At 34.3% G+C, this 27,913-nt stretch overlaps 1 protein-coding gene across 13 annotated transcripts in view; it reads right to left on the bottom strand.

Moving 5' to 3' along the window:
* ARID2 (AT-rich interaction domain 2) overlaps positions 1–27,913 on the bottom strand; it is a 237,071-nt gene that overhangs the window by 92,067 nt on the left and 117,091 nt on the right. For 12 of the 13 annotated variants that reach the window (XM_056799021.1, XM_056799014.1, XM_056799017.1 and 9 more), the window contains one exon: positions 16,919–17,052. The exons of the other annotated variant lie outside the window; for it this stretch is intronic. Coding sequence is in view for 9 of the 12 variants with exons in the window: in XM_056799014.1 (XP_056654992.1) it covers positions 16,919–17,052 (134 nt within the window). In the remaining 3 variants the exon portion in view is untranslated. The remainder of the gene's footprint in view (positions 1–16,918; positions 17,053–27,913) is intronic. 13 annotated transcript variants of the gene reach the window in all.

Below are 27,913 nucleotides of genomic sequence, written 5' to 3'. Positions count from 1 at the left end.
TAAAGATGTGGCCCTAGGAGTCTTCTCACAAACTTGGGGAGAACAAAAGAGACTAGTGACTTTTCTATCCAAAATTTTGGATCCAATGGCAAGGGGTAGGCCAACTTGCATCCAACCTGTGGCTGTTGCTCTTACCTTGGTAGAGAAAAGCAGAAAATTACCTTTTGGGGGAAGCTTAATAAGTTAATGTTCCCCACCAAGTCCATTTTATACTAACTTGATGCTCCATGGCTGACTGACTCAGGGACCCTAAAACCTGAAGCAAAGTTTGTTTAGCTGTTCAACATCTGTCTGTAACTCTGTTCTATTGTGTATGCCACAAGGGTGGGTTAGGAAGAAAACTTCCTTTTTTTTTTTTTAAATAAACCCTTACCTTCCATCTTGGCGTCAATACTGTGTATTTGCTTCAAGGCAGAAGAGTGGTAGGGCTACGCAATGGGGGTCAAGTGACTTGCCCAGGGTCACACAGCTGGGTGGAAGAAAAATTCTATGTGATAGATGAGTTAACTCTAACTCTCTCTCCCCACTACATTCCGGTACATGAAGGAGGTTTGAAACATAAGAGAATGAGTTAAGAGATTCATAAAGGCACTTCTGTGTGAATTTTGAGATTCTTAAAATCTAAGAGAGTTGAAATGAAAAGGGATTATTCGTTAGATTTTGCCCTGTGCTTTATATAGAAGACAGGCGCAGGTAAAAAGACCTGTTCAATATTTTTCCCCCTTTATCCTCTGCTGGGCACAGAGAGGAAAAGTGGAAGAAAGACAGAAAGAGATGTTCAATCACTGAATTGGATTTCCTAAATGGTGTTTACTTCAAGATTAGAATATGTGTACATGTGGTTTTGAAAAATAACATACTATTTCTGAAATGTGCTTGTAAAACTGAGTGAAATTAATATGAAATTTCAAAGTCTTAGTACTGGAATACTGTGAACAAAAATGGTTCAGTGATGTAAACTTTTGAACATATAAAGAATGGTTGTCATCTGAGGAATTAATATTGAGAAAAGACCTGTTTAAGACCAGCAAGCAGCTATACAATAAACAGATGAGAAAAAACTCATAATAATTGCTAGCTGTTTAATGAAGTACAATGATTGAAGAACTAAAAGTATCAAAATTTTATACCAGCTTTTTAGAAGAAAAAGGTGATGAAGCACTAAGATTTTGTATAATGTAAGAATTTTTGCTCACAAGTTAAAATGCTATAAGCATTGGGAAAATAAAGTTTCAAATCTGTAAATGTGAAATGGAACATGTATCAATAGTTTGGAATACTATTGAATGATTTATGAAATATGGCTAAGTGCTATATGGATTGATGCCAAAATTTGTACTTTGGTCAAGAATGATTACATTCCTGTATCATTGTTTGATTGTGATTTTTGTTTAATCATAAATGATTTATGAATTTGTACTATGGACTAAATTAATGTCTGAGGTGAATTGTAAATGATGCAATTTTTAAGAAGAATGATGATTTGGATTCTTTTGAGCTACTAATTAGGAGGTAAGAATAATACCTACTGGAGTGAAGTTTATTTAAATAATGATGTTGAAAAGCAAGTAGAAGGTGAGAGAATGTTAGATTAGAATATCAAATAGAGAAGTTGTTAAGGGATTTTAATCAGAGTATGGAGCTTTTTTAGCAAAGTCCATTGGAAAGGAATATCATATTTAAGGTTTTAAATATGTAGGTATGTGAGGAGCAGAAGGCAAAACTGAAAGGTCTATTCAGCTCTGAGCAGAGGACTCGATGGGAAAAAGAGTGAATGTTTTGAGACTAGCAACTAGAAAAAGGAAGGGCAAGCCTCATGGCCCTGAGCCCTCTCAAAAAAGAAAATAAATTATAAAAAATGGAGATAAAATCTTTTCAGCTAGATCTATTATAAAGAAAGAAGAGTCTGTGAGGACTAAAAAAGTGTAAGAAAACAAAATACAGAACTGGTAGTTACTGTATGAGAAAGTCAAAGAGAAAAACATTTTATTTGTAAATTTGTATGGCCTTAAGAAGCCATTTGTATTGATTTAGAATTTTGAACCTGAGAGACTACATTTCCCACAATCCCCCTTTCCTTTTCCTGTCCTGCATCACTGCTTAATTTGGTATTCAGTTATGGCCAGCTCTGGCCCAAAAGCTCTCTCTGTGGTTTACAAACCATAGCAGCATAGAGCTAGGTGTGGCTGGGCTTTTTCTCTGGCTTTACTTTTCCCTTTTGCTCTAAATTGATTTTTAATAAATACTATCAAAATAATACTTGGGAGTATCAGATATTAATTTTAATCTTTACACATTAGAGAAGGCAAAGTAAGCTAAGGCAAAAAGGTTATGGAATTTCAGGATCATAGACTTGGATTACTAAAAAGGTCTACCTCTCTGAACTGTAATGGGTGACATTTGGCATCAGGATATCTCAACTGATAATATTGTGAGTTTGGAAGTCAGGTACAGCTGTATATTACTCAGAAGACAAGTGAAAGTTCTCATAAGGAGCTGGAAAGACAATCTTAGCCTGAAGCTAGAACAAGATCCTTGATGGTCCTCAAATGAAACAGTTATGGCATGATAGCTCTGTCTATACATGAAGTCAGAAAGTAAGTCACTCTGTGTCCTCTAAAGACATAGACTTAAAGGAAGCAGTGAGGATAGTTACAATCTTTTCCCTGCCTTTTCCTTTTATGATAAGTATCTATATTCAGTACAGAATGCAAATTATAAAATGAAAGTTTCCATTTCCAAAAAAATCAAGTAGATTGATAGTTAAAGTTTAAAATGTATCATGTTAGTTAAATGAGGATTTTGTTTTCTGTACTCACTGTCAAGGTCCTGTAAAAGATTTATAGAAAGGAACCTCCAGATTTAATTGACCATGATCAAAGCTTGACTCTTAGGCTCAGGATTAGGGGCCCAGGATTTTCTGTATCTTTTACAGAATCTGGGGTAGAGAACTATATCTGCAAAAGTGTTGTTGCTTATTATGTTCGTGAATATTGTTGAAATCTACCTTGCAAAAGATTTTAGCAGGAATTCCTCAAGAATCTCTGTAAGCAACTTGGAAAGAGGAAGCAAAATTCTTGAGAAGACCCATTCCTGACGACAACAAAATGATTTCTTTAGATAAAGTTTGTTGACTTTGGGGGAATATTACCCAAGTGTAAAGAAGTATAATGTTAATAAATGTCATTAATTGCTATTGTCCTGATTTTCTTTGTCTCTATCAGGAACTTTGTTGGGAATATGCAGATAATTGTTACATACAAAACAAATGATAACAGGAAAGTGATAAAGGAGATTCTAACAGCCCAGCATATCTAGATTTAGAGAGGAAAAATGAAGCAAGTGAGAATTACACATCACTGAAATAAGAAAAGGGGAAAATGAGTGAGATGAAATTAAATGTATGTTCCCAAAGTATAATATTTGGCTTGTCCCTCCACTTCAATATTCTTGGGGCAAAGGCCCCCAGTTGGCTTTCCCAGAGGAAGCATTTGCCTTGTTTCAATAACATTAAATTCACAAAAAACATTTGCTTGCTTATCTGAAAATTCTCAGGAGAAGCCAGCCTAGGAAAAATACAGAGGCTTATGGATGAATGACACAGCTAAACCTCTTATCTTGTTAGAACATTGGGGATATGTAACTGTTATTGGGGGTATATAATTCAAAATTTGTATGTCATAGTACCCCTTTCCCAACAAATGGGGCTGGACAGAGGTAAGGAGAATTTCATGTCAGGAATACTATAAAAAGGTCTGTTTTACACATAGGAATTCGTAGATTTTCATTAGGGCAGTCTACCATCTTTCTGAAAGGAGAATAAAAAATTGTTGCTTTATCACTTTGCCTTTTCTCTCTGACTCCAATTTGTTTAAAGTGGGAAATGTTTAAGCAGTTTTAATATCACCCCACACATTATATACAAAACATATTTCTGACACAATTCTATCAACTAAATATGTTTAACAAGGTTGAAATATAGGATGGATAAATTAAATACCCTGGAAAAAATTATTTATTTAATCATTAATTTTAACCATTCTCTGTACTAAATTTTTCTAGACATTAAAAAGTACTAAGTAATTATACAAATCTAGTCAATCGCCATCTCTGGATCTTCCTTTCTCGTACATAAAATAATGGCATTGTGCTAAGTAATTTATTAGCTATCTTCCACCTCTAAAAACCTATAATCTTACTAACACATTGCTGGTGGAGTTGTAAATTGGTCCAAACATTCTGGAAGGCAATTTGGAACTATGTCAAAAGGGCACTAAAAGACTGTCTGTCCTTTGATATAGCCACAGCACTACTAGGTTTGTATCCCAAAGAGATAAAGAAAAAGACTTGTACAAGAATATTAATAGTCTCTCTCTTTGTGGTGGCAAAAAATTGGAAAATGATGGGATGCCCTTCAATTGGGAAATGGCTTAACAAATTGTGTTGTCTGTTGGTGATGGAATACTATTGTGCTCAAAAGAATAATGAATTGGAGGAATTCCATGTGAACTGGAACAACTTCCAGGAATTGATGCAGAGTGAAAGGAACAGACCCAGGGAAACATTGTACACAGAGATTGATACACTGTGGTACAATCAAATGTAATGGACTTCTCTACTAGCAGCAATGCAATGAAACAGAACAATTCAGAGGGACTTATGAGAAAGAATGCTATCTACATTCAGAGGAAGAACTGTGGGAATGGAAACACAGGAGAAAAACAACTGCTTGATCACATGGGTCAATGGGGATATGACTGGGGATGTAGACTCTAAATTATCACCCTAGTGCAAATATCAATAATATGGAAAATAGGTCTTGATCAGTGGAATTACATGTCAGCTATGGGAGGGGGTTCGGGGGAAAGGAAATGAAAGAAAATGAATCTTATAACCATGGGAAAATATTCTAAATTAACAAATTAAATAAAATATTCAAAGAATAAAATAAATAAATAAAATTCTGTAATCATAGGTAAATTTAAGTAAAATTAAGTTTAAATTTTTTGACTACCACAATTTTTCATCAGAAGAAAGCAAAGACTCATAGGATAATATAGCTCTACAGCTAGAAATGGGCATCAGGTAACAACAGGGTTAACAAAGAAAAGATAATAAAAATAAATGAGAAAATAATTGCAGAATGATTGCGTGTATGTTTGTGTGTGTGTCTGTGTGTGTGTGTGTGTGTGTGTGTGTGTGTGTGTGTGTGTGTAAAATTACCAAGGGGAAAAAGAGAGGAAGAGAAGAGAGAAGGGCCAAATATTTAAGAAATTGAGAAACTGTAAAAAGAAACACTATTCACAGAATAACCAAATATAATTCAAACCAATGCCTGATCACCTAAAAATTAAGCCCAAAGCAAAAAATGGTCAATGTATGGTTTACTACCACTAAAAATGAAAAAATATTCCCAAAGGAATCCTTGGGAATCACATCATGTTATCAATCTTTACTTAATTATAAAAATTTACTACTACTAATAATAGCATAATAACATGCTATTAAAAATAATAGCAAATTAGCATTTGTATAGTACCTTAATATTTGAAAAGCACTTTATAATTAATATTATTTTAGTTCTTACAACTATTTTACAGATAAGGAAAAGTCTCAAGTAGGAACTAAAATGAAATATTCCAAATTAACCACCTATTTCATAATAACACTACTAAAGTATAAATTAATCAAAAGTTGGATTAAGCATTTTAACAAACTACTTTTAGAGATTTTTTTTTTCTGGTCCAGTTCTATAATTTCATCAGCTCAGGGAAATTACAGTGAGGAAGTCCCTTCACAATCCAGACCATTAACTTCTGTGAAATTTAAGAGTCTACAAGTGTAGATTGAGGGATTAAAAAATTAAGTGATTTGTTAGTGAACATTCTGAAATTCTTAAATAAAAATATTTCTAAATGAAAGGTCATTTTGCTATCAAAGAATGAGAAAGTTAACAAACATATAGTAAACATTTGTTATGTACTTAGCATACTGCTAAAATATAGAAGATACAAAGAAAAGAAGTAAAAATCATCCCCTGCCCTCAAGGAACTTTGATTCTGGGGATAACAACACTCACCACCTATGAATGTTGTGAGAATCAAATGAGATTATTTATAGAGTGCTTAATTACAGTGACTATCCGAATCAGGTGCTATATAAAAGCTAGTTAATGATTCTTATCATTATTATCATTACTACTACTGCGGCTCATTAATTACTATTACTACTACCACTAATTACATACTATGACCACTACCACTACTGCTGCTGCTAATACACCATATACATGGATAGCTATGCTATCCAAAAAGTCTTAATGCAGCTTTTTTTTAAACCCTTACCATTTGTCTTACCATCAATTTTAAGTATCAGATCCAAGGCAAAGTGGTAAAGATTGGGCAATTAGGATTGAGTGATTTCCCCACGGTCACACAGTTAAGAAGTATCTGAAGCGAGATTTATTTGAACCCATGAATTCCCCTCTCAAAGCCTGGCTCTGCCACCTAGATGCCCCTGTGGTTTTACGTCTTTAATGTTTTAATAGGACAGCTTAGATACAATATACATAGAATGAAGATGGAAGATAACCTCGGATCAGTAGGCTTTAGCAGAGAAGAGGCAGGGTTAGGGGAATAGGAAAAGTAAAGGCCTCTTGAAAAAGGAGGCATATGATTCCAGTCAAGAACCAAGTCAGGAGGGGGCAGCTGGGTAGCTCAGTAGATGGAAAGCCAGGCCTAGAGATGGGAGGTCCTAGGTTCAAATCTGGCCTCAGACACTTCCCAGCTATGTGACCCTGGGCAAGTCACTTAAGCCCCTTTGCCCAGCCCTTACCGCTCTTCTTCTGCCTTGGAACCTATTGATTCAAAGACAGAAGGTAAGGGTTTAAATAAAAAAAAATTTTTTTTAAAAAGAAGCAAGTCAGGAATACTGAAGATAGGCATAAGGTAGGAGAGCATCATGTCTATATTTGTTATTTCTCTTGTAATCTTGATTACATTGGTTATATTTGTGCAAAAAACTTTATAATTTAATATATTCAAAATTATTCATTTTACATCTTGTAATATTCTTTATCAATTGTTTGGTCATCAATTCTTCTCTTTTCTATAGATCTGACAGGTAAACTTATTCTATGTTTCCCTAATTTACTTATAGTATCACCCTTTAGGTCTACATCATAAACTCATTTTGACCGTATCTCCATATGGGATGTGAGATATTGATCTATGACTAGTTTTTGCCATGCTGTTTTCCCAGCAGTTTTTCTCAAATAGTGAGTTATTATCACAAAGGCAGGGATCTTGGGTTTCTCAAACACTAGACTGCTAAGGTTATTTACCTCTAATATTTCACTGATCCACCAACCTATTTGTTAGTTATTACCAGACTGTTTTAATTATTACGGCCTTATATCTGATTACTGCTATGCCACCATCCTTTACATTTTTTTTCATTTTTTTCCTTTCATTAATTCCTCCATTGGTATTCTTGATCTTTTGTACTTCAAGATGAATTTTGTTATTTTTTGGAAGTTTGTTTGGTATGGCACTGAATGAGTAAATTAATTTAAGTAGAATTGACATTTTTATCATATTAGTTCTGCCCACCCATTAATAATTAAAGTTTTTCAAATTGTTTAGTTCTGACTGTTTCTACAAGAAGTGATTTTTTAAAATGGTATTTATATGATTTCTGTTGGTCTTGACAATTAGACTTATAAGTATTTTATATTGTCTTGAGTGATTTTAAATGGAATTTCTCTATCTCTTGCTGCTAGACTTTGTTGGTAATATATAGAAATGTTGATGATTTGTGTGGGTTTATTTTGTATCCTGAAACTTAGATAAAATTATTAATTATTTTCAGGTTTTTAGTTGTTAAGTATATTATCATATCATCCGCATAGAATGATGGTTTAGTTTCCTCATTGATTACTTCAATTCCTTCTATTTCTTTTTCTTCTCTAATTACTAGAGCTAACATGTCTACTACAATATTAAGTAACTCATGAACCTAATCCCTTCACTGGTTAGCATGTAAGCCTTGAACTGCCCCATACCACACAGGGGTAATTTGGTGGCCCCTTTCTCTCAAGGGTCTACTACACTAATGTCATACTTAATACAGATTCCTTACCAGCACAGCAAAACAAACTACAGCCCAGAACTCCCAAGCACAGGCCATTGTCCAGCCTCAGTTTACACAGCAGCAGGAATTAGTGTTATATGCCATTCTATACACATCACTATACCAAGTCTTTGGTTTTCTTTCTTTTTTTTTTTTAACCCTTATCTTCCGTCTTGAAGTCAATACTGTGTATTGGCTCCAAGGCAGAAGAGTGGTAAGGGCTAGGCAATGGGGGTCAAGTGACTTGCCCAGGGTCACACAGCTGGTAAGTGTCTGAGGCCAGATTTGAACCTAGAACCTCCCGTCTCTAGGCTTGGCTCTCAATCCACTGAGCTACCCAGCTGCCCCCGGTTTTCTTTTATATTAACAATGAAAGTAACCTGGATGACTACCAAAAAAATTTTTTTAACTTGTTACTGGACCAAGAATCCATGACCAAACATAGAAGCAAAACTATATAGACAGGATGTTAAGGAGGGTAATAGGTATGGATATCCTTTTCATTCATTCTCCTGTCAATGTCCCGTCTCTGTCCCTCATTCAAATGGACAGTGACACCCTCGAGAGGCCACCCAAAGCCTACACTTTATATCACTCTCGGACCCATTTCTAACTGGTCATGAGCAAGTGAGACAAAGCTGACTTGGTTGCTCTTATTTCTTGGGTAAGCAAGGAATCACTTCCAGGTGTTAAAACTAAATTAAAACTACAGTCCGTAACTTCAGTAGAGCTGATTAATACTTACTCGAGTAAAAGAAGGCAGACAGATATCCAAACCTATTTCTACACTAGCCACGTGGGGCACTCTCCACATGGTTCTCTCCTCCACCCCCCTTTTACCACCACATCCAAGGAAATAGAAAGAGCCTACTTCCTAGAACTCCTCTTTTATTTCTTCTCTTTTACTCTCATATTCTAACCTGATCCTTTCCAGGTCACTGTGCCTAGGTCACTCTCCCATGACCCACACTGGAGCACAGGGAAGCAGGTCAGACCCAAATGCATGATTCTGGGATTCCCTTCACACACAGGCAAATTGAAATCCACTAGACCTTACTATTTATAGTGCCACTATGCCTTCCAACCTGCCAAAGTTCCTTAAAAACCCCAAGGCCTACTCATCTGCTCTGTTATTGTTCTCTAAAAACCACTAGGGCTTCCCATTTATCATTCAGATGGCTATGTCTGCTGCAATTACAACACTAGTTCTGTGAAACCAAGGATCATTCTGCTTTTTTTTTTCTGTGTTTGGCATAAAGTGCTTTGTTGCTGTTGTTGTTTTTATTTACTATTTTTAATTTACTGAAAACAAAAATGGATTTCTTCAAGAGAATACAGATAATCTTTGGGAAACGTTGCTCCCTTCAGGGAAGCTGAGTGGCTCAGTGGACTGAGAGTCATGCCTAGAGATGGGAGGTCCTGGGTTCAATTCCAGCCTCAGACACTTCCTAGATGGCTAGCCCTGGGCACTCACTCACTCAATTCCCATTGTCTAGCACTTGCCACTCTTTAGGGTTAAAAAAAAAAATCTGCTCTCACAACCATATCCTTTATAATAATGCCTGTGATAAAACTACAATCAAACTAGGAATCTTAACACTATTTTCCTTAGCATCAAATAATGAAAGGAATCAAAAGTGATTTTTTTTTTTACTTTATAATCCTTACCTTCTGTCTTGGAACCAAGGCAGAAGAGAGGTAAAGGCTAAATAACATGGGTAAAGGGATTTGCCCAGGGTCACCCAACAAGTACCTGAGACCAAACCTGAAAAGGTATGTAGAAATTACTTTCTAAACAGATAACTACAGAACACTCAGTTATAAATGTGATGTGCCTTGATTTCATCTAGAAAAAAACAAAGTTATTGCTATTTCTTTAAATCTAACTCTTGCTATCATTACTGTAACTCTAGTACACCAAAGTCTTTACTTAAACTATATGTGTATACTGTGAAATTTAGATTACTCCACTCTACTTAGATCTTACTTTATGGAGAAGATAAAATTGTAATCTCCTGATTGAACAATGAAGGTACTTAGTTCTTACTTTATAGTGAAGCTAGAACTTTAAGCTAAGTCTATTTTAAGATCTCAATACAAAAAGGTACTAAGCAACTATAAAGGTTAAATTAATCACAAAAATGTTAAGTAACTCAAAAAGGGTGAATTTAACAAAGAAGTGTCAAGTAACTCAAAAAATATAATCTAATCAAAGAAGATGAGAACTAAAGAAATGGCAGTCCTGGAGAAAAGCTCTCTGATGTGATTGGTAGACATGAAAATTGAGAGGAGGGGACACAAGAGTAAAAGGTCTATATACTCGGCCTCCTGGCATCTTGGTGTGGCTACAAGCTATTATCTGATTCGGTGGTGAGTTTGTGGCTGAGTTTTCCCTCCTTTACTTCCCAAACTTCATCCTCTTAGAAGCCTCTAATCTCCTTCAGAGACCTAGTGGTGGAGATCTGAACTCCCCCTGGCACAGGCCTATACCCGCTCCCCTCTTTCTCCTTAAATCCTTCCCTCTATATTGATTTAAATTACCATAAATTTCCAGAATGACTTGGGTATTTTATTGGGATTTTTTCCCTGGCGGCCAATTAATTTAGATTTTAAGTCACAATCCTTAAATTATCTCTACAATACACACAGACACACATATATACACATACACATGAATGTCTGCTAATAGTAGTCACTGGGGAAAAAAAATACAAGTACGGTAAACAATCTAGAAGATATTCCTTCCAAGGACTACGTCAAATTACACCACTTTATCTCCTTGTACTTTAGGAAGATGTCTCCTTAAGTATCCTATACTATTATTTTATTGGGATTTTTTTTTTAACCCCATGGTGTTTTTCTCTTTCAAGGTTGTTAATCCTTTTTTACCCTTGGGATAATGTCTTTTGTTATTTGTGCTACCTTTGATATGTTTTAGGGACGGGATTAAATTAGATTAGAGAAAGAACTATTAGAGGTGACTTTTCTTCAGGCTTTCTTAAACATGGAACAGTTGAAGATAACATATGGAGACTGATGTCATACAAGATAACTGTGTTTTTCTGTCTGAGATGCTTGCAAAGAGAATAATCTTGCCTGTTTATGTTCTGTTGTATTTTGGAAAGATTGCCTCAAATGCCTTTCTTTTATTGAAGTTTTGTCATTTTTCATGGATGATTAGGCTCAAGTTAACAGAGTATATCACCTTGTATTAAATCTTGGACTCCTTCGCTTTACACACGTGATTCTATTTCTTCTTGAAATGTATCTGGGGAGTATAGAAATCTTGCATTCAAATCTATTCTGCCAAATATTTCTGCTATGTAGGCCATAAATTTTGCTCTTCATATTAAAGAATATTGTTATGATTCCAAGTTGCCTTGGGAATATGGAATTCTCTGCCTTATAAGGTCTCATGATATTTATTCAGAGCCATTTGGACTCTTTTACATGTCCTGGTAGCCATTTTCCTTTCTCAATTAATAACTTTCCTAATTATTTATCTGTTTGTGCTTAAGGTTTTTATATTGAGTTTTATTCTTTCTAAGGTCTTCAGTAATTTCAGTGTTTTTTCCCTGATATGTCCCCCATTAACCACTTTCTCTTTGCTCTTTGATGGAAAAAGAGCTGTCTCTATATTCTTCCACAAGCGAGAATCCATCTTTCATAACCTTAAGTATTTGTCCCAAGTGACTTCTAGGAAAACATATATGGTCCCTGCTGGATGTCTGTCTCCATTTCTTTGGACCTTATGTAACCCTAATGCATGCTGGCACTCTGCCCCAGGGCTTCCTCATCTTTAAGGTGTCTGGTTTAGTCCTTTAAGGACAGCATACTATAATCTCCTTCCCTATACTTCTATCTCCTCCTCAAAGAAGACAAAGCATAGGCAGAATTGCATTAGGCTCTCATTGGCACAAATGATATGATAATGGCAACTGAAGAGTGTATGGACAAAGACTGCAGCACCAGGAAGGTAGCAGCTAAATGGATCCCAGAACACATATCCAGTGGTCAAGTAAGGCCAGCAACAGACCAGGGATCAAATGATTATAGTAATCCTTGGGGAAAAGTCATCAAGTCTCTGAACATTTAGTATATTAGAAATTGTTTTTAAGCTGGAACTAAATCTGCCTTCCTTTTCCCCCTTACCTATTAGTATTAGTTCTATACTCTAAAATTACAAATGTTCAGAAGAAAGAATAGGTCTGGGTTGCCTTTCTTACACTATATTGGGACAAGATAAGATAGTTCCTCACAGAGGTTACAACCATTAGAAATGGATTTTCTTCTATTTTGTTTGAATGTGAAAGTTATATATAACATGTACCAACTAATGCCATATGACATGAGCTCTCTCAGCTCTTTTCTCCAATTCTTCAAAAATCAGCATAATCAGCTACTTACCCCCTCTCTGTTTCCTCAGATTATAAAGGAGAGTATATCAATCCCTATTCCTCCCTTCTATTCAAACCTTTTATTTCTATCATTATTGCATTCCTTTAAACTCATTCTTCTCTTTCTCCAATTGTCAAGTCTCTGATCTATTTTGTACCTTTAATTTCTCCCTCACTACTGGCCCCTTCAACTATTAAATATTCTTTCCTCATTTGGTATCTAAGAAATCATAATCTCCTGGTTCTCCTACTTTTCTAGGTGCTCCTTCTCTAGCACTTAAATCTCTTTTCTTTAAAAAAAAAAATCCTTACCTCAGAATCAGTCTCAGAATCAATATCAATTCTAAGGTAGAAGAAGAATGTAGGCAATTGGAGATAATGATTTGCCCAGGATCACACACAGGTTTTTAAAACTTCCATGAGGTTGTCTTTGACTCTCTTTCTCTTACTACTTATATCCAAACAAAGTCCTGTTGATGTCAACTGCACAATATTTATCACATTAGTCTTCTTTCTATTATTACCACTGAAACCAACCTATTAAAGGGTTTCATCATCATCTCACTTAGCAACAGGTCTTCCCATTTTTAATCTCTCTATAGGACAATCTATTCTTCATTCCACTGTCAGGATCATCTTCCTTTTATTATGTAACTTCTCCTAGCTCAAAAATCTTGAGTAAATCTCTATTGTTTGCCAAGTAAATGGCAAACTCCTTCTTCTGCCATTCAATACATTCCAGGCTGATTTGATATTGATTTGTTTTATATACTTCTAGTCAAACTGCATTATATCCATTGAATATAACCTACAATTTCCAATTTTGGTGTCTTTGCTTGCACTGCTTTTCCATACCAAGAAGGCATTCTCCCCTCTTCTTTTATGCTTAATTCCTAATTATTCTTTAAAGCCCAACTCAAATTCTGTCTCCCTTCCAGCCTATGGAAACATCAGTAATGATCTGACCCAAATCCTGATGATTTCACTGTGCCTAACACACATACAACTTTCTGTTTTTATAATTATCTCTGTTTTGTCTTATAAAGTCAATGACAGCGGAGACCAATTTTTAAAATAACTTTGTATCTCCCCAACTACCTAGCACAGTACTTTGCTCATAGTAGGCATTTATTACATTTGAACAAGAGTATTCAAATTTAAATGGAGAAAGGCTACTAAACATATAGGGTGCAAAGTAAATACATAAAAATAATACAGGAATATATGAAATAATAGGTGTCTTCAGACAATGTAAAAGATTAATGCTAGTGCCTACACCCTGAATATGTGGGGCATTGTGTCATATGTATAATAAACAAAATGCCGGGAAGAAATAAATGGTTCATTTAGAAAAGAAAATTTGAAAGAAAAACAGTGTAACTTCAATAATTATTGGAGGAGATGGGCAGAAATGAACACCTATGACTTGGGACAATGGCATATGTGGAGACAGAGGCCTATTTCAAAAGGGGAAGTGATGGTAATATGAAGCCAAAGCACAAGCTCATACCAAAGGGTGGTGGTCTATCTTCCACCTGCTCAGAAAACATCAAAGCTCACTGATAAAGATAAGTAGGTGAGTGTATTGGACAGCAGCTTCACACAGAAGAAACAAAGCTCCCCACCCTGATGTCCTGGTAGATAAATCTTTACCTTTCCCCAACCCCAAGTCTCATTAAGGGCAATTCTACTAACTTTTTCTCACTGCCCTCACCTTCCACCCCAAAAGAATCTTATATCCTGCTCCTCAGCAAGCCTGAGAAAAGACCAGAGCAAGCTGGGGAGAGTTATAGTCAAAGTATAGGCACAAGGGAAAAAATATTCATCTTAAATGTGGGGGTGGGGTGGGGGGGGGGGCAGCATGTGGGGCACACACTATGGGGTACACAGAGCATGAAAGACATAAATCTTGCACCCATACAAATTCTAAGCAGAAAAATCTGTATTCTAGAAACTAGAATCTGAACTTTCTCATCCAGAAGTCTGGCTCTGACCCAGAACTAGGGGAACATAGGATTCAAGACCTGACTGGTAGAAAGAGTAGATAAGATCAGGTAGGAAGCATGCTTTTCTAATATAAAAGAATAACTTTCCAAAGTATCCATATTATATAATAATTACATGTAACTTTCTCAAACTATAGTTTGCTGGCTTAAATTCAGACCTCTAGAATACTTAAAGAGACAATAGCTATTCTGTAGCCTTTTTCAATCATTCAATCATCATTTTATCAATTACAATTGTTTTCCTCAGTACTATTCTTCTATTTCACTCTATTTTAATTTTTTAAATGCTGATCAATAAAATTAAATAAGCTTAGCTTTCTATTCATGTTTATGTTTCAATTTTTGAATTATGACAGGCCAATAGAAGGCAGTAAAATACAAACTACCACTCTTCCCTCTGGTCCCAATTTCCAGAAGGATAATGCTGGCAGAAACAGAGCTTAGAAAAGCTTCCAAAACAGAACTGCAAGCATATATTCCCTTAAGCATTTGATTGAAACATAATATATCTCCATGACTTCTTGATCATTTTCTCTAGTGATTCTGTATCAAGTATGGGGAGGAGGGTAAAAGGAAAAGAAATACCCTAAAAGTTGACAAAACTGTCCACTGAAGTATGAAGTGATTGTGATTTCTACCAGTAGAGAGGGGATTTATCCTGAAGAAATCACAGATCATTTGGAAATAATAAAGTAGAGGAAATGGTGTGTTTATTTGAAAACACTGGGGCATTGCTATAATGCTTTTAGTTAAAGAGACATAAAACAAAGTTTTAGGGCTGTTTTTTTAATATTTCAGGATTTAAAATAAAATATGAGGATGGTGTCCAAGCAAACCCACTTTATATCAAATTCCATTCCATGGCTTCTTTAGTGCTAAATATATATTACAATACATGGGCAGTTCTTAATTACAAAGATTCCAAACATTTTGTCCTAAAATTGCGCTACACAGTTGGCTATTTGGAATTCAGAAAATGCTTATTAATTCATAAAAATGTCATTAAAGCAATGGTTTTATTCCTAGGGAATACAATAGTTTTTACTTAACTTATAGAGCAACTAAAATAGCAAACATTTCCAAATAAACACTGAGCAATCATTTTTTAAATAGAAATTTAAAAACTAAAGAGTTTAATCATATTAAATGCCTGTGCTTGAAGTTTAGTACTGATTCAATGCCTCTAAGGATCACTTATATACCTCCCAATCAGCCTATGGCAGACACTACTAAATTACTAATTTGCCATGCTTTCTCCACTCTGTAAAGGGTAATCTTCAACCAAAAACTTTGTGACAGGCAATATCCAATCAATGTGGGGTTTCAACTACACTTTTTATTGCTCTAATTTGACCTAAATCCCATGATCTGCTTTTGTGACTATTAGAGGAGAAAAGCTAAGAGTAAATCTTTAGGTCAAAAAACTCTCTCTGATTCCCCCTCTTCCCTCCAACAACTATTTTGTACAATAAATCCTACTCCTCTTTTCCCATCAAAAACTGAAGGAGTGCTATTCAAGTCAATTCCCCTGGTCTGAGAAGGCATTAAAGGAGCATTAAATGAGGTGATTTTCCTTAGTATTCACCCAAGGAAAATGAATTTTGATATAATAAGAGCCCAGCCAAAAACTGAAAGTAACAGGATAGCTCAAGAAAGTACAGAATAATATTTAGCATGTAGAAGAAAGAGAACCTGAGAAAGATAGGCCTCCACATAGGAAGAAAAATAAGTCAGCCTGGTTGTGCCATTGCAAGTAGGAAAACCACACTAACTGCAAAGGGGTACAACAGTGCAGAAAGTGATCCCTGATACATACTGGCTTCAAGAGGGAAGTGGCTAAGGAAGAGTCCAATGAAATAGTGAATAGTGATACTCATGGATTAGAGAAAAGCACATTCTTTCACTAAAAAAATTGCTCAGAATAGCAGCAAATTATTTTTGGTGTGGAATTCAATCATATATTTGAAAGACAGCATTGATATAATGGAATGAGCCCTAGATATGGAATTAGAATCCCTAGGTTGGAATCCCAACTCTACTACTTGTTAGATGTGCGGCTTTGTGCAAGAAAATCACCTTTTCTTTCTTTGACTCAGTTTCCTCATCTATAAAGTAATTGTATTAGCTCATAAGGTTATTTTGAGCATAAAATGAAATGTTATGTTATAAAGTACTACAGAAAAATAAACTATTATAAAATTCCACTAAACTCATTACTAACAGTGTGCTCCAAATAAATTATATGATTAAAAAAAAAGATTTACAAAACTTTCTTCATAAGAACAGGTATATATCTAGAAGACTACATGTACCTAAAAATCTTCATGCAAAATGTACCAATGCACTGTTTATGCTGCTAGTGTTTTTCTTGCTAATGTTGTTTACCTGACACACTGTGTTGCTGGTAATTATAGGAAGATGGAATTGCACCAATAGGAAGTTGAGGCTTTGGATTGCCTGGCGGTACCTCATCATCATCCTCCCCAAAGTGATGAACTTTCTCGTACTTTTCTAAATAACTGAAATGGAAAAGAAACAATTAAGATTTTGAACATTTCTAGCATTTTATTTGTTTAGTTCCTATCACATAGTTTCTGTCTTATCATCATCAACTCTCTACCTAACAAAAACATCTGAAATTTTCTACAATATATGAAAAAATTTTGTATAAAAATGTCAAATAGTGAAACCATGGATAAAAATTCTGTTCCTAAAGTTTTTAAATAGTGAAGTGAGAAAGAAAATTTTATACTTCAGCATATTTTAAATATGTAATGCATCAACAGATTATAATGTACAGATACAAGATCTTAAAGAAGGAAATAGAAACTTCACAGATTTTTATTAGTATTTTGTTATATTAGTAAATTTATAGTCATTGACCTTTTGAATAGATTGACCTGAAATTCTCTGTATAAAATTTTTGGTTTTAAATTATATTTATCATATAGTTGACTCTTTCCCTGGTGCTATTGAAACACAAATTTCTCCTCTCTGCTATTTAAGTTGGTTCTGGAAAGCATAATATCATTCCAGGCTATCATGGTCTTTAGCATATTAGAAATTGCTTAAACCAGAGAACAGTAAGAAGGAAATGCTATCTTTGTATCTACTGACAGCTGGAATGGGGAAGGGATAGATGCTGATACACCATATATATAAGCATAGGGAAGTTTTACCACAGGCTTTTAAAAAATAATAACAATGATGAAAACAACAAAACTGAGAGTAATAATGTTATTACACACTAGAGTTGGCTAAAGATGGCTCAAAGAAACCAAAAAGGCAAAATGTCTGCTTATGCTTTCTTGGCATAAAAATACTCTGAAGAAAAGGAAAAAGATCCTTAAGTGCCTGTTAACTGAAGAATTTTCAAAGAAGTATTCAGAAAGTTAGAAGAATATGTATGTCCAGGAAGGAAATCCATTTCTGATTTTTAAAAAAATGTTAATAGCTAATAAAGGCATAGTATGACAGGGAAATGATATATTATGGACCAGCTTTTAAAGGAAGCAGAACACAATAAATCCAAATGAACCTCACCTAGCTTCTTTAAATTCTGTTCAGAATTTAACATTAAAATGAAACCTATTAGTAGTAACAAAAAGCAATCATACAACAATAAGGCAGCAAAACTGAAGGGAAAATATGAAAAAGATGTTGCTGATTTTAAGTATCAAAAATAGTCTGATGGTACAAAGGGAACAGTCAAACCTAACTGGAAAAAAGTTCTATTTTATGTACTTTATATACATCAAAAGTACATTGGTAAGAAAGAAAAGTATAAAGATGAATAAAACTGTATTAAATTTGCCTTTTAAACACCATAGAGTAGGAAAGATACTATAAGCAAAGGTTCTTCTTACTCAAGATTATGCTTATCACATTCAAAGAATTTAATTTTTAAAATTTGAATATGATCAGATTGAACTTAACCTGGTTTACATGAAATGAATAGAGATGTTATGAGTACCTTGAAACTATTATAGAGACTATTTTTTTCTAAATTTTTTAAATTTCTAAATATCAAATGAATTAGATGAAAAGGAAATATAGTGTTCTTTATCTGCCATTTGCCACTGCTGTAACAAAACATTTACAGATATTTCAGGCTTTTTGTGAGTGATAATTATAGTTAGTAGTAAGAAATGTAGGTGGTAAATTTAAATTAACACTCAGAAAATGAGAATATTTTTAAAGCACTTAGTGCAATGCTTCATCAAATATTGGAGTCACCAAAAAAATGCTTATTATATATATGAAAATTTATCTAATCTCTAGTATATGTACCTATTTTTACTATTTTTTACATTATATATACACATGTATGTGAATTATAAAAAAAATAAATTCTTATGGTAAATTGTTGGAATTATAAGGTGTGGGGAATGGAAAATTAATTTAGAGCATAAATACTGTTAAGAGTGGTTCTTTTGATTGTCCATCTGACTTAAAATTGTTATTCTCTATATAATGAAATGGCAGGCTTTGCCATTCTTAAATGTGAAAAAGGAATGGCGTTTCAACTGGCATAAAAAGTGGTTTGTGGTGGTGGTTGTTATATGCAGCAGTTCTTAACTGGAAATTAGCTCTTTTTTTTTAAAAAAAGTTACAGGTCAATGAAGCAACATAAGTTTAAAAATATAATGATTTGGACAAAGGAAAGTTGTTTAGAATGCTAATAATTTCCTGATATAAAATAAATAGTATTAACATTAAAAACTTTTTAACTATTAAAATTTCTGGTTATATACCATCAATAATGGTATCTTTTCCGCTCTAAAATGTAAATGTTATCATTATGAGACAAGTAGTGTCGTATTCTGGAAAGAGCACTAAATCTGCAGTCGAAGGACCTGGGTTAAATTCTGCCTCCGAAATTTATTGCATCTTTATAACCTCAAGTTAAGTCACTATCCAAGAAATTCAGTTTCCTCAGCTGAAAAAAAATTTTTTTTTTATTTGCCTTTCAAAATCCCTCTGGTTCTAAATCTATAATGCTGTAAATATTAAACAAAATAAGCACAATCCTTGTCCTACATTCCATCTTTATATCATATATTAATGCAGGTGCCTAAATTCAAGAAGGAAAAAAAGCTTCCCTCGACTACTTTTTTTTTTCCATTTCTCTACAAAAGTCCACTGTGAACAAAGAATCACTCTTGTTTATACAGCTAATTGATCCAACACTATTCCAAAAATAGAAACCTTTTAGTGGATTTTCATTTTCTAAGTTCATGTATAATTACTACAGATTATTCTTTATTTCTAGATTGACTTTTAGAACACAGAACAAAACCATTTGGAAAAAGGTACTGATACTAGAAGAAGGGGGTGGGGGCGGGGGGAGAACCAGTATCAATGATCTCAACTCTGAAATAACTAAAGAATGCATGACTGGAGTAGTTACAGAAACAATATTACTTCAATCACAAAATCATAAAGATGCATCCATCCTCCACACATTTAAATTAATTTGAAGAGAACCTCTTTTTTAAGGTAGATACAATATAATGAACAGTAGCATTAAAACTGACATATACAAAGATAAAAGAAAGGCTACTGATTTTGAGACAGCTGGTGGCAAAGTGGCAAAGAGCACTGGGCCTGAATTCAAATCCAGACTCAGACACTAACTGGCTATATATAATCCAAGTCATTTAACCTCTGTTTCCCCATGTTTCTTTAACTATAAATCAAACAGGGATAGTAATAGCACCTACATTCCAGAGAGGTTGTGAGGATCAAATGAGATAATATTGTAAAAAAGAGTTTAGCACAAGTGAACAGCAGGATAGATGCTTAGAAATGAGCCTCTCAAAAACTCATTATAGATAGAAATGAAATAGACCCTCCGAATCATTTTAACTTGCATTTCTCTAGTCAATCATGATTTAGGACCATTTTTCATGACTATAGCTTTGATTTGTTCTTCTGAAAACTGTTCTTATCCTTTGATCATTTATCAATTGGAGTATTATTTAGATTCTTATAAATTTTACTCCATTCTCTCTAAACCAGTGGTTCTCAACCTTTCTAATGCCGTGACCCCGCAATACAGTTCCTCATGTTGCAGTGAACCCAAACCAAAATATTATTTTGGTGGCTACTTCAAAACTGTAATTTTGCTACAGTTATGATTTGGAATGTAAATACCTGATGTGCATTATGTATTCTCATTGCTACAAATTGAGAAGTTGAGAACTGCTGGTCTATATAGTCATTAGAGACTTGATGTAAAAAAAATTTCCCGTTTATTGCTTTCTTTTTTTATCTTGGCTACACTAGTTTTGTTTGTGCCAAAACTTAATTTAAATGAAATTTGTCCATTTTGAATCCCTCATCTACAGATCTGAGAGGTAAAATATTCCATGCTCTCCCCTTTGTGTCTAAATCATATGCCCATTTTGACTTTATTTATTTGACCTTATTTATTCAGTATGAGATGTTAGTCTATATCTAGTTACTGACTAATTGCTTTCCAATTTTCCCAGAAATTTTTGTCAAGTAGCGAATTCTTGTCCCCAAAATTTGGATCTTTGTGTTTATCAAACATTAGATTACTATGATCATCTACTATTGTGTACAGTATACCTGACCTTTCTTAGCCAGTACCAATACAGTTTTGCATATAGTGTTCTGCTTCCTAAAGATCCTCTGGGCCCTACTTTTGATATAGCACCCATTTTAAACCTACTTTTGATATAGTGCCCATTTTATGTGGTACTCTGTAGCATACCATTTTACTCCTTAAAAACTTTTAGATTGTCCACCTCTATACTCTCCCTAACCCTTGAGATTTAAACAACCTCTTCATGGTAACAGTTTTCTAACAGATTCTATATTGCAAAATCACACTACCAAAACAACATTCACTCAACAAAGTAAATATTATGTAAATGTTGTCAAGTTATGGCATATATTTTTATTATACATTATTAATGAGTAATTATTTAAACATTAATAATTTTCAGGTTATTTTTGCCCTAATAATTTATCATTTTTAAGAAATATTATCATTTAACTTTAATTTAAATGTAATTAAATTTAATATGTGCCACTGCTTTATACTAAAGAAGCAAGAGAGGTCACAGAGTGATTTGTGTCATACCAATTCCTCCAGAAAATTGTCCCTTCTGTCAGTCCCTCTAACTCACTAATCATCAATCTATCCTAGCTGCAAATTGAATCTTCATTTAGGCATTCCCAGCTTCTACCATAGTCACCAGTTAGCTTAGTCAAATTTTATTGTATTATTTGTACAACAATAAATTAATTTAGGTGGTATTGTCATTTATATCATATTGACTCAACTTGTCAATGACTCTTCCTATTATTTAAGTCTGTATTTCTATAAAAGGTTTTGTAACTCCTGGTTTAGTTATTTTACAAATTCCCATGCTTAGTTATTTTATATCAGATTTCTTTGTCTCTCATTGCTGGGTTGTTTTATTGATACCCAGAAATCCTGGTGATTTGTTGTGGATTTATTTTATATCCTAAAACTCTGATGAATTATTAATTTCCCCTCTTCTTCTTTCATCTCAAAATCCTTCACATCCTTGTGAGGATCCTCAAGATCCTTCACATCACCTCCTCACATCATATAGTCATTTTCCCCCTATAATATGATAACATGAACCATTTCACTGTCAAAGGCTAACTAAAACATAGCCTTTATCCCATTTATTGCTGTTATCTCTAGTAGATTATTGCCCCATTCAATCATCCTATGTCTCACCCCTATCTCCTTTTCTGAACCAAAACCCTAGAAAAGACTATGTTTGCATTCACTGTCTCTTATTTCTGGTCCTCAATACTTCCTAAACTCCTTTCAATCTGGTCTCTTATCTCATCAATCAACTGAAAGGGATCTCTCCCAAGTTTCATCAAAGTTTCTTTTAATTAACAAATTTCACTGTTTGCTTTGTTTTTTTCCTCTGTCATTTTTATGCTGTGTTTGGCAATAGTGACTCTCTTTTTTGATTCTCTTTGGGTTTTCATTACTCCTTTCTCAGTTCTCTTTCCATTTGTTTGGCCTCTCAGTTTCCTTTACTGACTTATCTGTAATATGCCCCTTAACAGGGAGTTAAGTGTCTTTCCTGGGCCCTCTTTTCTCCATAGATACTCTTTAAAGGTAGCCTTCTAATCTTTTTTGGGTTTACTTGCCATCTCTACTATCTACTCCTAAATCTATATATCCAACACCAGAATCTCTCCTGAACTCTGATAACTCCATCAAAAAGTGTATTTGAGATTTCACACTGGATGTCCAGGTGGTATCACAAACTGATATCAAAATCAAAATTAATCAATCTTTAAAACCTTCCTTGTGTTGAACTCATCTATTTTTGTCAAGTTTTTATAATATCAGCATTATTCTCAGCTTATTGTTCATTGCCCACATATCTCACTTATGCCTTAAAGGGCCTACTTTATTTATGTACCCTGAGCTACAAGAGATTTATATGTGTTTTGATGAAAATCAAAGACAGGCAGTGTGACGAAGGAGGTAAAGAGCAATCCTTGGAGTCAGCAGGCTATAAAAGTTCAACTTTTGACATATTAACTGTATGACCCAGAATAAGTCACTTAACCTCTCAGTACATGAGGAAATTCTGTAAGATTTTAAACAGAAAATCATGCTAACTGGCATTGGTAGAGGAAATTTTCTCTTCAGGGAGTTCTCTATAACAATGAATTTGAAGGTCTAGTCCATATTTGACTCCTTATCCTTAATGAAAATACTTTGAGTATTATTCTTATGTATTTTTTGTAGTTTTTTCCATTTTGTATTTAAGGCATAGTATAAACATTGATTATCTTTCTCAAAAAGAAATCTATATTGTTGTGTTGTTGAATTCACCCTTCAGACCAATGACATCATGACTTGAGTATAACTTGAATTTAAGTGAGGCAGAATGGGTGGTGATGGCCTGAGATGCAGTGGATGACCTTGGAAGAGTTCTTAGTCTGACCAAGCTCCACAGTGCCTGCTTCAGTTACCAACAAGGCCACTGGAAAAACACTTTTTCTTTGGAAGAAATTAGATGGATTTCGGGTCATTGTTACCCTCAACCTGGTTAAAGTGAGGCCACAGCAGCTTTCTAGAGGCACAGGTGAAAGTTGGATGAAAGGCAGACATCAAAATTGGAAAGCACAATGTTTGTGGAATTCTGAATCATTTTAACAATTTTGGAAAGAAATTTATATGTCAATTAAGTGAATAAAATAAAATGTCCATACCCTTTGATCTAGATATTAGGTTTATACTCTAAAGGGGACTATAAATGAGAAGAAATATTTATAGTACCATTTTATGGAGTAGTAAAGAATTGGAAAATAAAGTTTTTATCTATCAAGTGAAGAATGGTCAAAGAAATTGTGACAATAGAAATGACACATGTTGAACACTGAGAAACATGAAATTTATGTGATCTGATGCTGAGTGAAGTAAGCAAAGCCAAGAAAACCTTACAGACAATGACTACCACAAATGGAAAGAACAACTACAGAAAAAGAAAAGAATAAAAATTTGAAAGAACAAATGTGCCTCAGAGGAGAAATGATAAAACATTCCCTCCCGACTCCTTTGAAGAGCTGAAAGGTCAGTGGATACATTCATTGTATAGATTTTCGTGCTTTTTTTGGTAACTTGAACTGTTTTTTCTTTTCCTCTTTTTCATTTGAAAAAGTTACAAGGGGGCACCTGGGTAGCTCAGTGGATGGAGAACCAGGCCTAGAGACAGGAGGTCCTAGGTTCAAATCTGGCCTCAGATACTTCTTAGCTGTGTGACCCTGGGCAGATCACGTGACCCCCATTGCCTAGCCCTTACCACTCTTCTGCCTATTGACTCCAAGACGGAAGGTAAGGGTTTATAAAAAAAAAAAGAAAGAAAGAAAAAAGAAAAAGAGTTACATAAGTTAGTTCTCTTGAAATAGAGAGCAGAGAGACTTAAAAAAATTCTGGTGTTGTTTAAAAAAAGTTATTTGTAAAATTTTAAAAATTTAATTGGAGAAAAACACAATCCCTAAAAGGTTCTTTGGTTATAACATCTATCTGCCTCGGGTTTCCTCTTCTATAAAATGGGAATCATACTAGCACCTACCTCCCAGGGTGGTTGTGAGGTTCAAGATACTATTTCTAAAAAGCACTTTGCAAACCTTAAAGTGCTATATAAATATTAACTATCATTAATTTATCCTCAGGATCTCTTTAATCTATCACAATGCCATTTACCTACTATAAGCTTCTTACTTTTTATTTGGCCTTAACAGGGTTATATGGAGGGTACAGAGAGGACTAACACCTCTGCTGTGAGGGCTACCAAACTCTACCTTTGGTGTCTACCTGTTACCCAACTATCTACTATGGCTTCAAAAAGCCCCAGTAAAATCTTCTTGGAAAACATTTTGAGGAAGGGTAATTGACAGGCTTCAAACCTTTCAGTGACTTGGAGGGATGTTTAACCCAAGCATATGAAGACTTCCCCTGGCAGAATGGCAGATTGAGAAAAATGTGTTCTAATGGCTATGAAGGTGATCAAAGTAGGCACTGTGGAGCTCCTAGAACTTAGTCAGACATCTAAGACATTCACAACACCCCAGGTCATCATCAGTTATCCTGACTTTGCTCTTGCCACTAAACTTCAATAACTCTGTAAGAGAGTGAGTCTGACAACTCTGTGTAACTGTCTCAAATCAAGACTTGACCCATGATATCATTGATCTTCTTCAAAATGAAGGACAAACAACAGGTGAAAAAAATGCCTCCAGAATTGAAGATTACGCTCACAAGAATGAATGATGCTGAAAAATAGAATAGATAAGGAGGCACATTTTTAACTTTATATAAATTGATGAATATTTCCATGGTGATAGGAGGTAAGCAGACATGTGGTTTTACACACATACAGAGCAGTATAAGAGACAATGAGAGGAAGTTGTCTGAAAACATTGAGAAATTTAAGTGACTAGTGCTCTCTGTCACACAGTGGCAACGTGAAACAGAGGTATGACTTAAACTTAGATCTTTTTGACACCAAGGCTAACTGTCTAACCGCATTCCATGATTCTTCTTATGTTTTTAATGCAATGAAAAACTGTCCAATAATTAGAGCTCCAACAAGTAAAATGGGCTACTGCGGTAGGTAATGGCTTCCGTCTCAAATAGAAGTCTCCAAGCAAAACCTGGATGATCACCTATTGGTGAAAGATAATACTTCTGCTTAAATAAGATTGACTATATGACCTTTGTGGTAATATCAAAATTTCAGATTCTCTAATCTTGTGAGATAGGGAAGAATAGCAGTGAATTTATAAAAATAAAATAAAAATTATCATAGTAAGTCACACAGAGAAGAAACAAAAAGAAATTATCAGAATTAATTTCCTCTGTCAGATTCAGGTGTACTACTTAAATTTTTTAAGACAGATAAGACAGGTAAAGGCAAGTAATTTTCCCTATATAAGCTAAAGGAGAAGTTATAGAATAAGTTTTGATATTCCTCAAATTCACAACATTATGCACAGGGTAGGCCAAGCCAACATTCTAAAAATGACAATTCTACCTAACTTATCCATGTAGTGCCATACCAACCAAATTCCCCAAATATTATTTCACAGAGCTAGAAAAAAATTAATAAAAATCACCTGAAAGAAAAACAGGCTAGGAATATCAAGGGAATTATTAAAAAAAATACAAAGAAAGGTGGTTTGGCTTTACAAGATCTCAAACTGTATTATAAAAAGTGGCAAACCTTCAAAACAATTAGACACTGGCAAAGAAATACAGTAGTGAATCAATGCAATTAGACACTCAACCCACAGTAGTAACTAAACATAGTAACCAAGTGTTTGACAAACCCCAGCTTCCCAAGATTTTGGAAGGACTTTCTATTTGCCAAAAACTGCTAGGAAAACTAGAAAATAATATGGCAGAAAAGTAGACACAGATCAATACCTCACACCATATGCCCAGATAAAGTAGAAATAGATACATGATTTTAGGAAAAAAAATAATACCATAAATAAAATAGGGGAATATGGACTAGTTTACTGTTCAGATCTATGGATTAAGGAAGAATTTATGTTCAAAAAAGACAAAGTGAACATTACAAGATATAAAATAGATAACTGCCTACATTAAATTACAAAGTTTGCACAAACAACACCAATGCAAGAGATTAGAAGGAAAATAACTGAAGGGGAAATTTATATCAAGTATCTGACAAAGGTCTCATTTCTCAAATATATAGAGAACAAAATCAGATTTATAAGAATATGAAGCATTCCCCAATTGATAAATGGTCAAAAGATATGAACAGATAATTCTCAATGAAAGAATTAAAACTATCTTTAGCCATATGAAAAAAAGCTCCAAATCATTCTTCATTAAAAAATGCAAATTAAAACAGCTCTGAGGTATCATCTCTCCCTTATCTGGCCAATATGGCAAAAAAAGAAAATGATAAATGCTAAAGGCAATGTGGAAAAATTGGAACAGTGAACAGATACAACATTCCAGAGAACAATTTGGAACTATGCCCAAAGGGTCATAAAACTGTACATATCCTTTGACCCAACAATATAACAACTAGTTCTGTATCACATAGAGGTCTGAGAAGGGGAAACAAAAGAAAAACCTACTTGTACAAAAATATTTATAAGCAGCTTTTTGTGGGCTAGCAAAGATCTGGAAACTGAAGAGATGTCCATCAATTGGGTATTGGCTGAATAAGTAGTGGTATATGAATACTATAATACCATAAGAAATTACAAACATAGGCGGCAGCTAGATGGTTCAGTGGATTACGATGGGAGGTCCCAAAGCCTCAAAAAATTTTATGTGACCCTGGGCAAGTTACTTAACTTAATTTCCATTGTCTAGTCCTTAACTGCTTTCCTACCTTATAACAATACACAGTATTGATTCTAAGATGGAAGGTAAGGGTTTAAAAAAGAAAAAAAAAGGAATGGGAAAAAAAGGTAAATAAGATCACAAAAAACCTTGCATTCCTATGAAGTGAAACAAAATGAAGTAAGTAGAACCAGGAGAACACTGTACACAGTTCCAGAAATGAAGTATAATCCACTGTGAACAACTTAACTATTATCAGCAATGCAAGAATCCAGGACAACTCCAAGTGATTCATGATGAAAAAAACTATCTACCACAGAAGGAACTAACAAGAGCCTGAATGCAGATTCAAGAATGCCATTCTTCACTTTATTTCCTCCATTAATTTTTCTCTAATATAAGTGATGTGTCTGTGTTGACAACACGATAAACACAAAAATATGTGTAAGATAATCCATGTACAATCTATTACACACTGTGGAGGGAAAAGGGGGTAAAGGGAAAAAGGTAACAGTTCATAA

Source organism: Monodelphis domestica, chromosome 5 (genome assembly GCF_027887165.1).
Source record: "Monodelphis domestica isolate mMonDom1 chromosome 5, mMonDom1.pri, whole genome shotgun sequence".
NCBI lineage: Eukaryota > Metazoa > Chordata > Mammalia > Didelphimorphia > Didelphidae > Monodelphis > Monodelphis domestica.
Note: the sequence above shows the minus strand (reverse complement) of the source record. Positions and strands in the feature narration are given on the sequence as shown.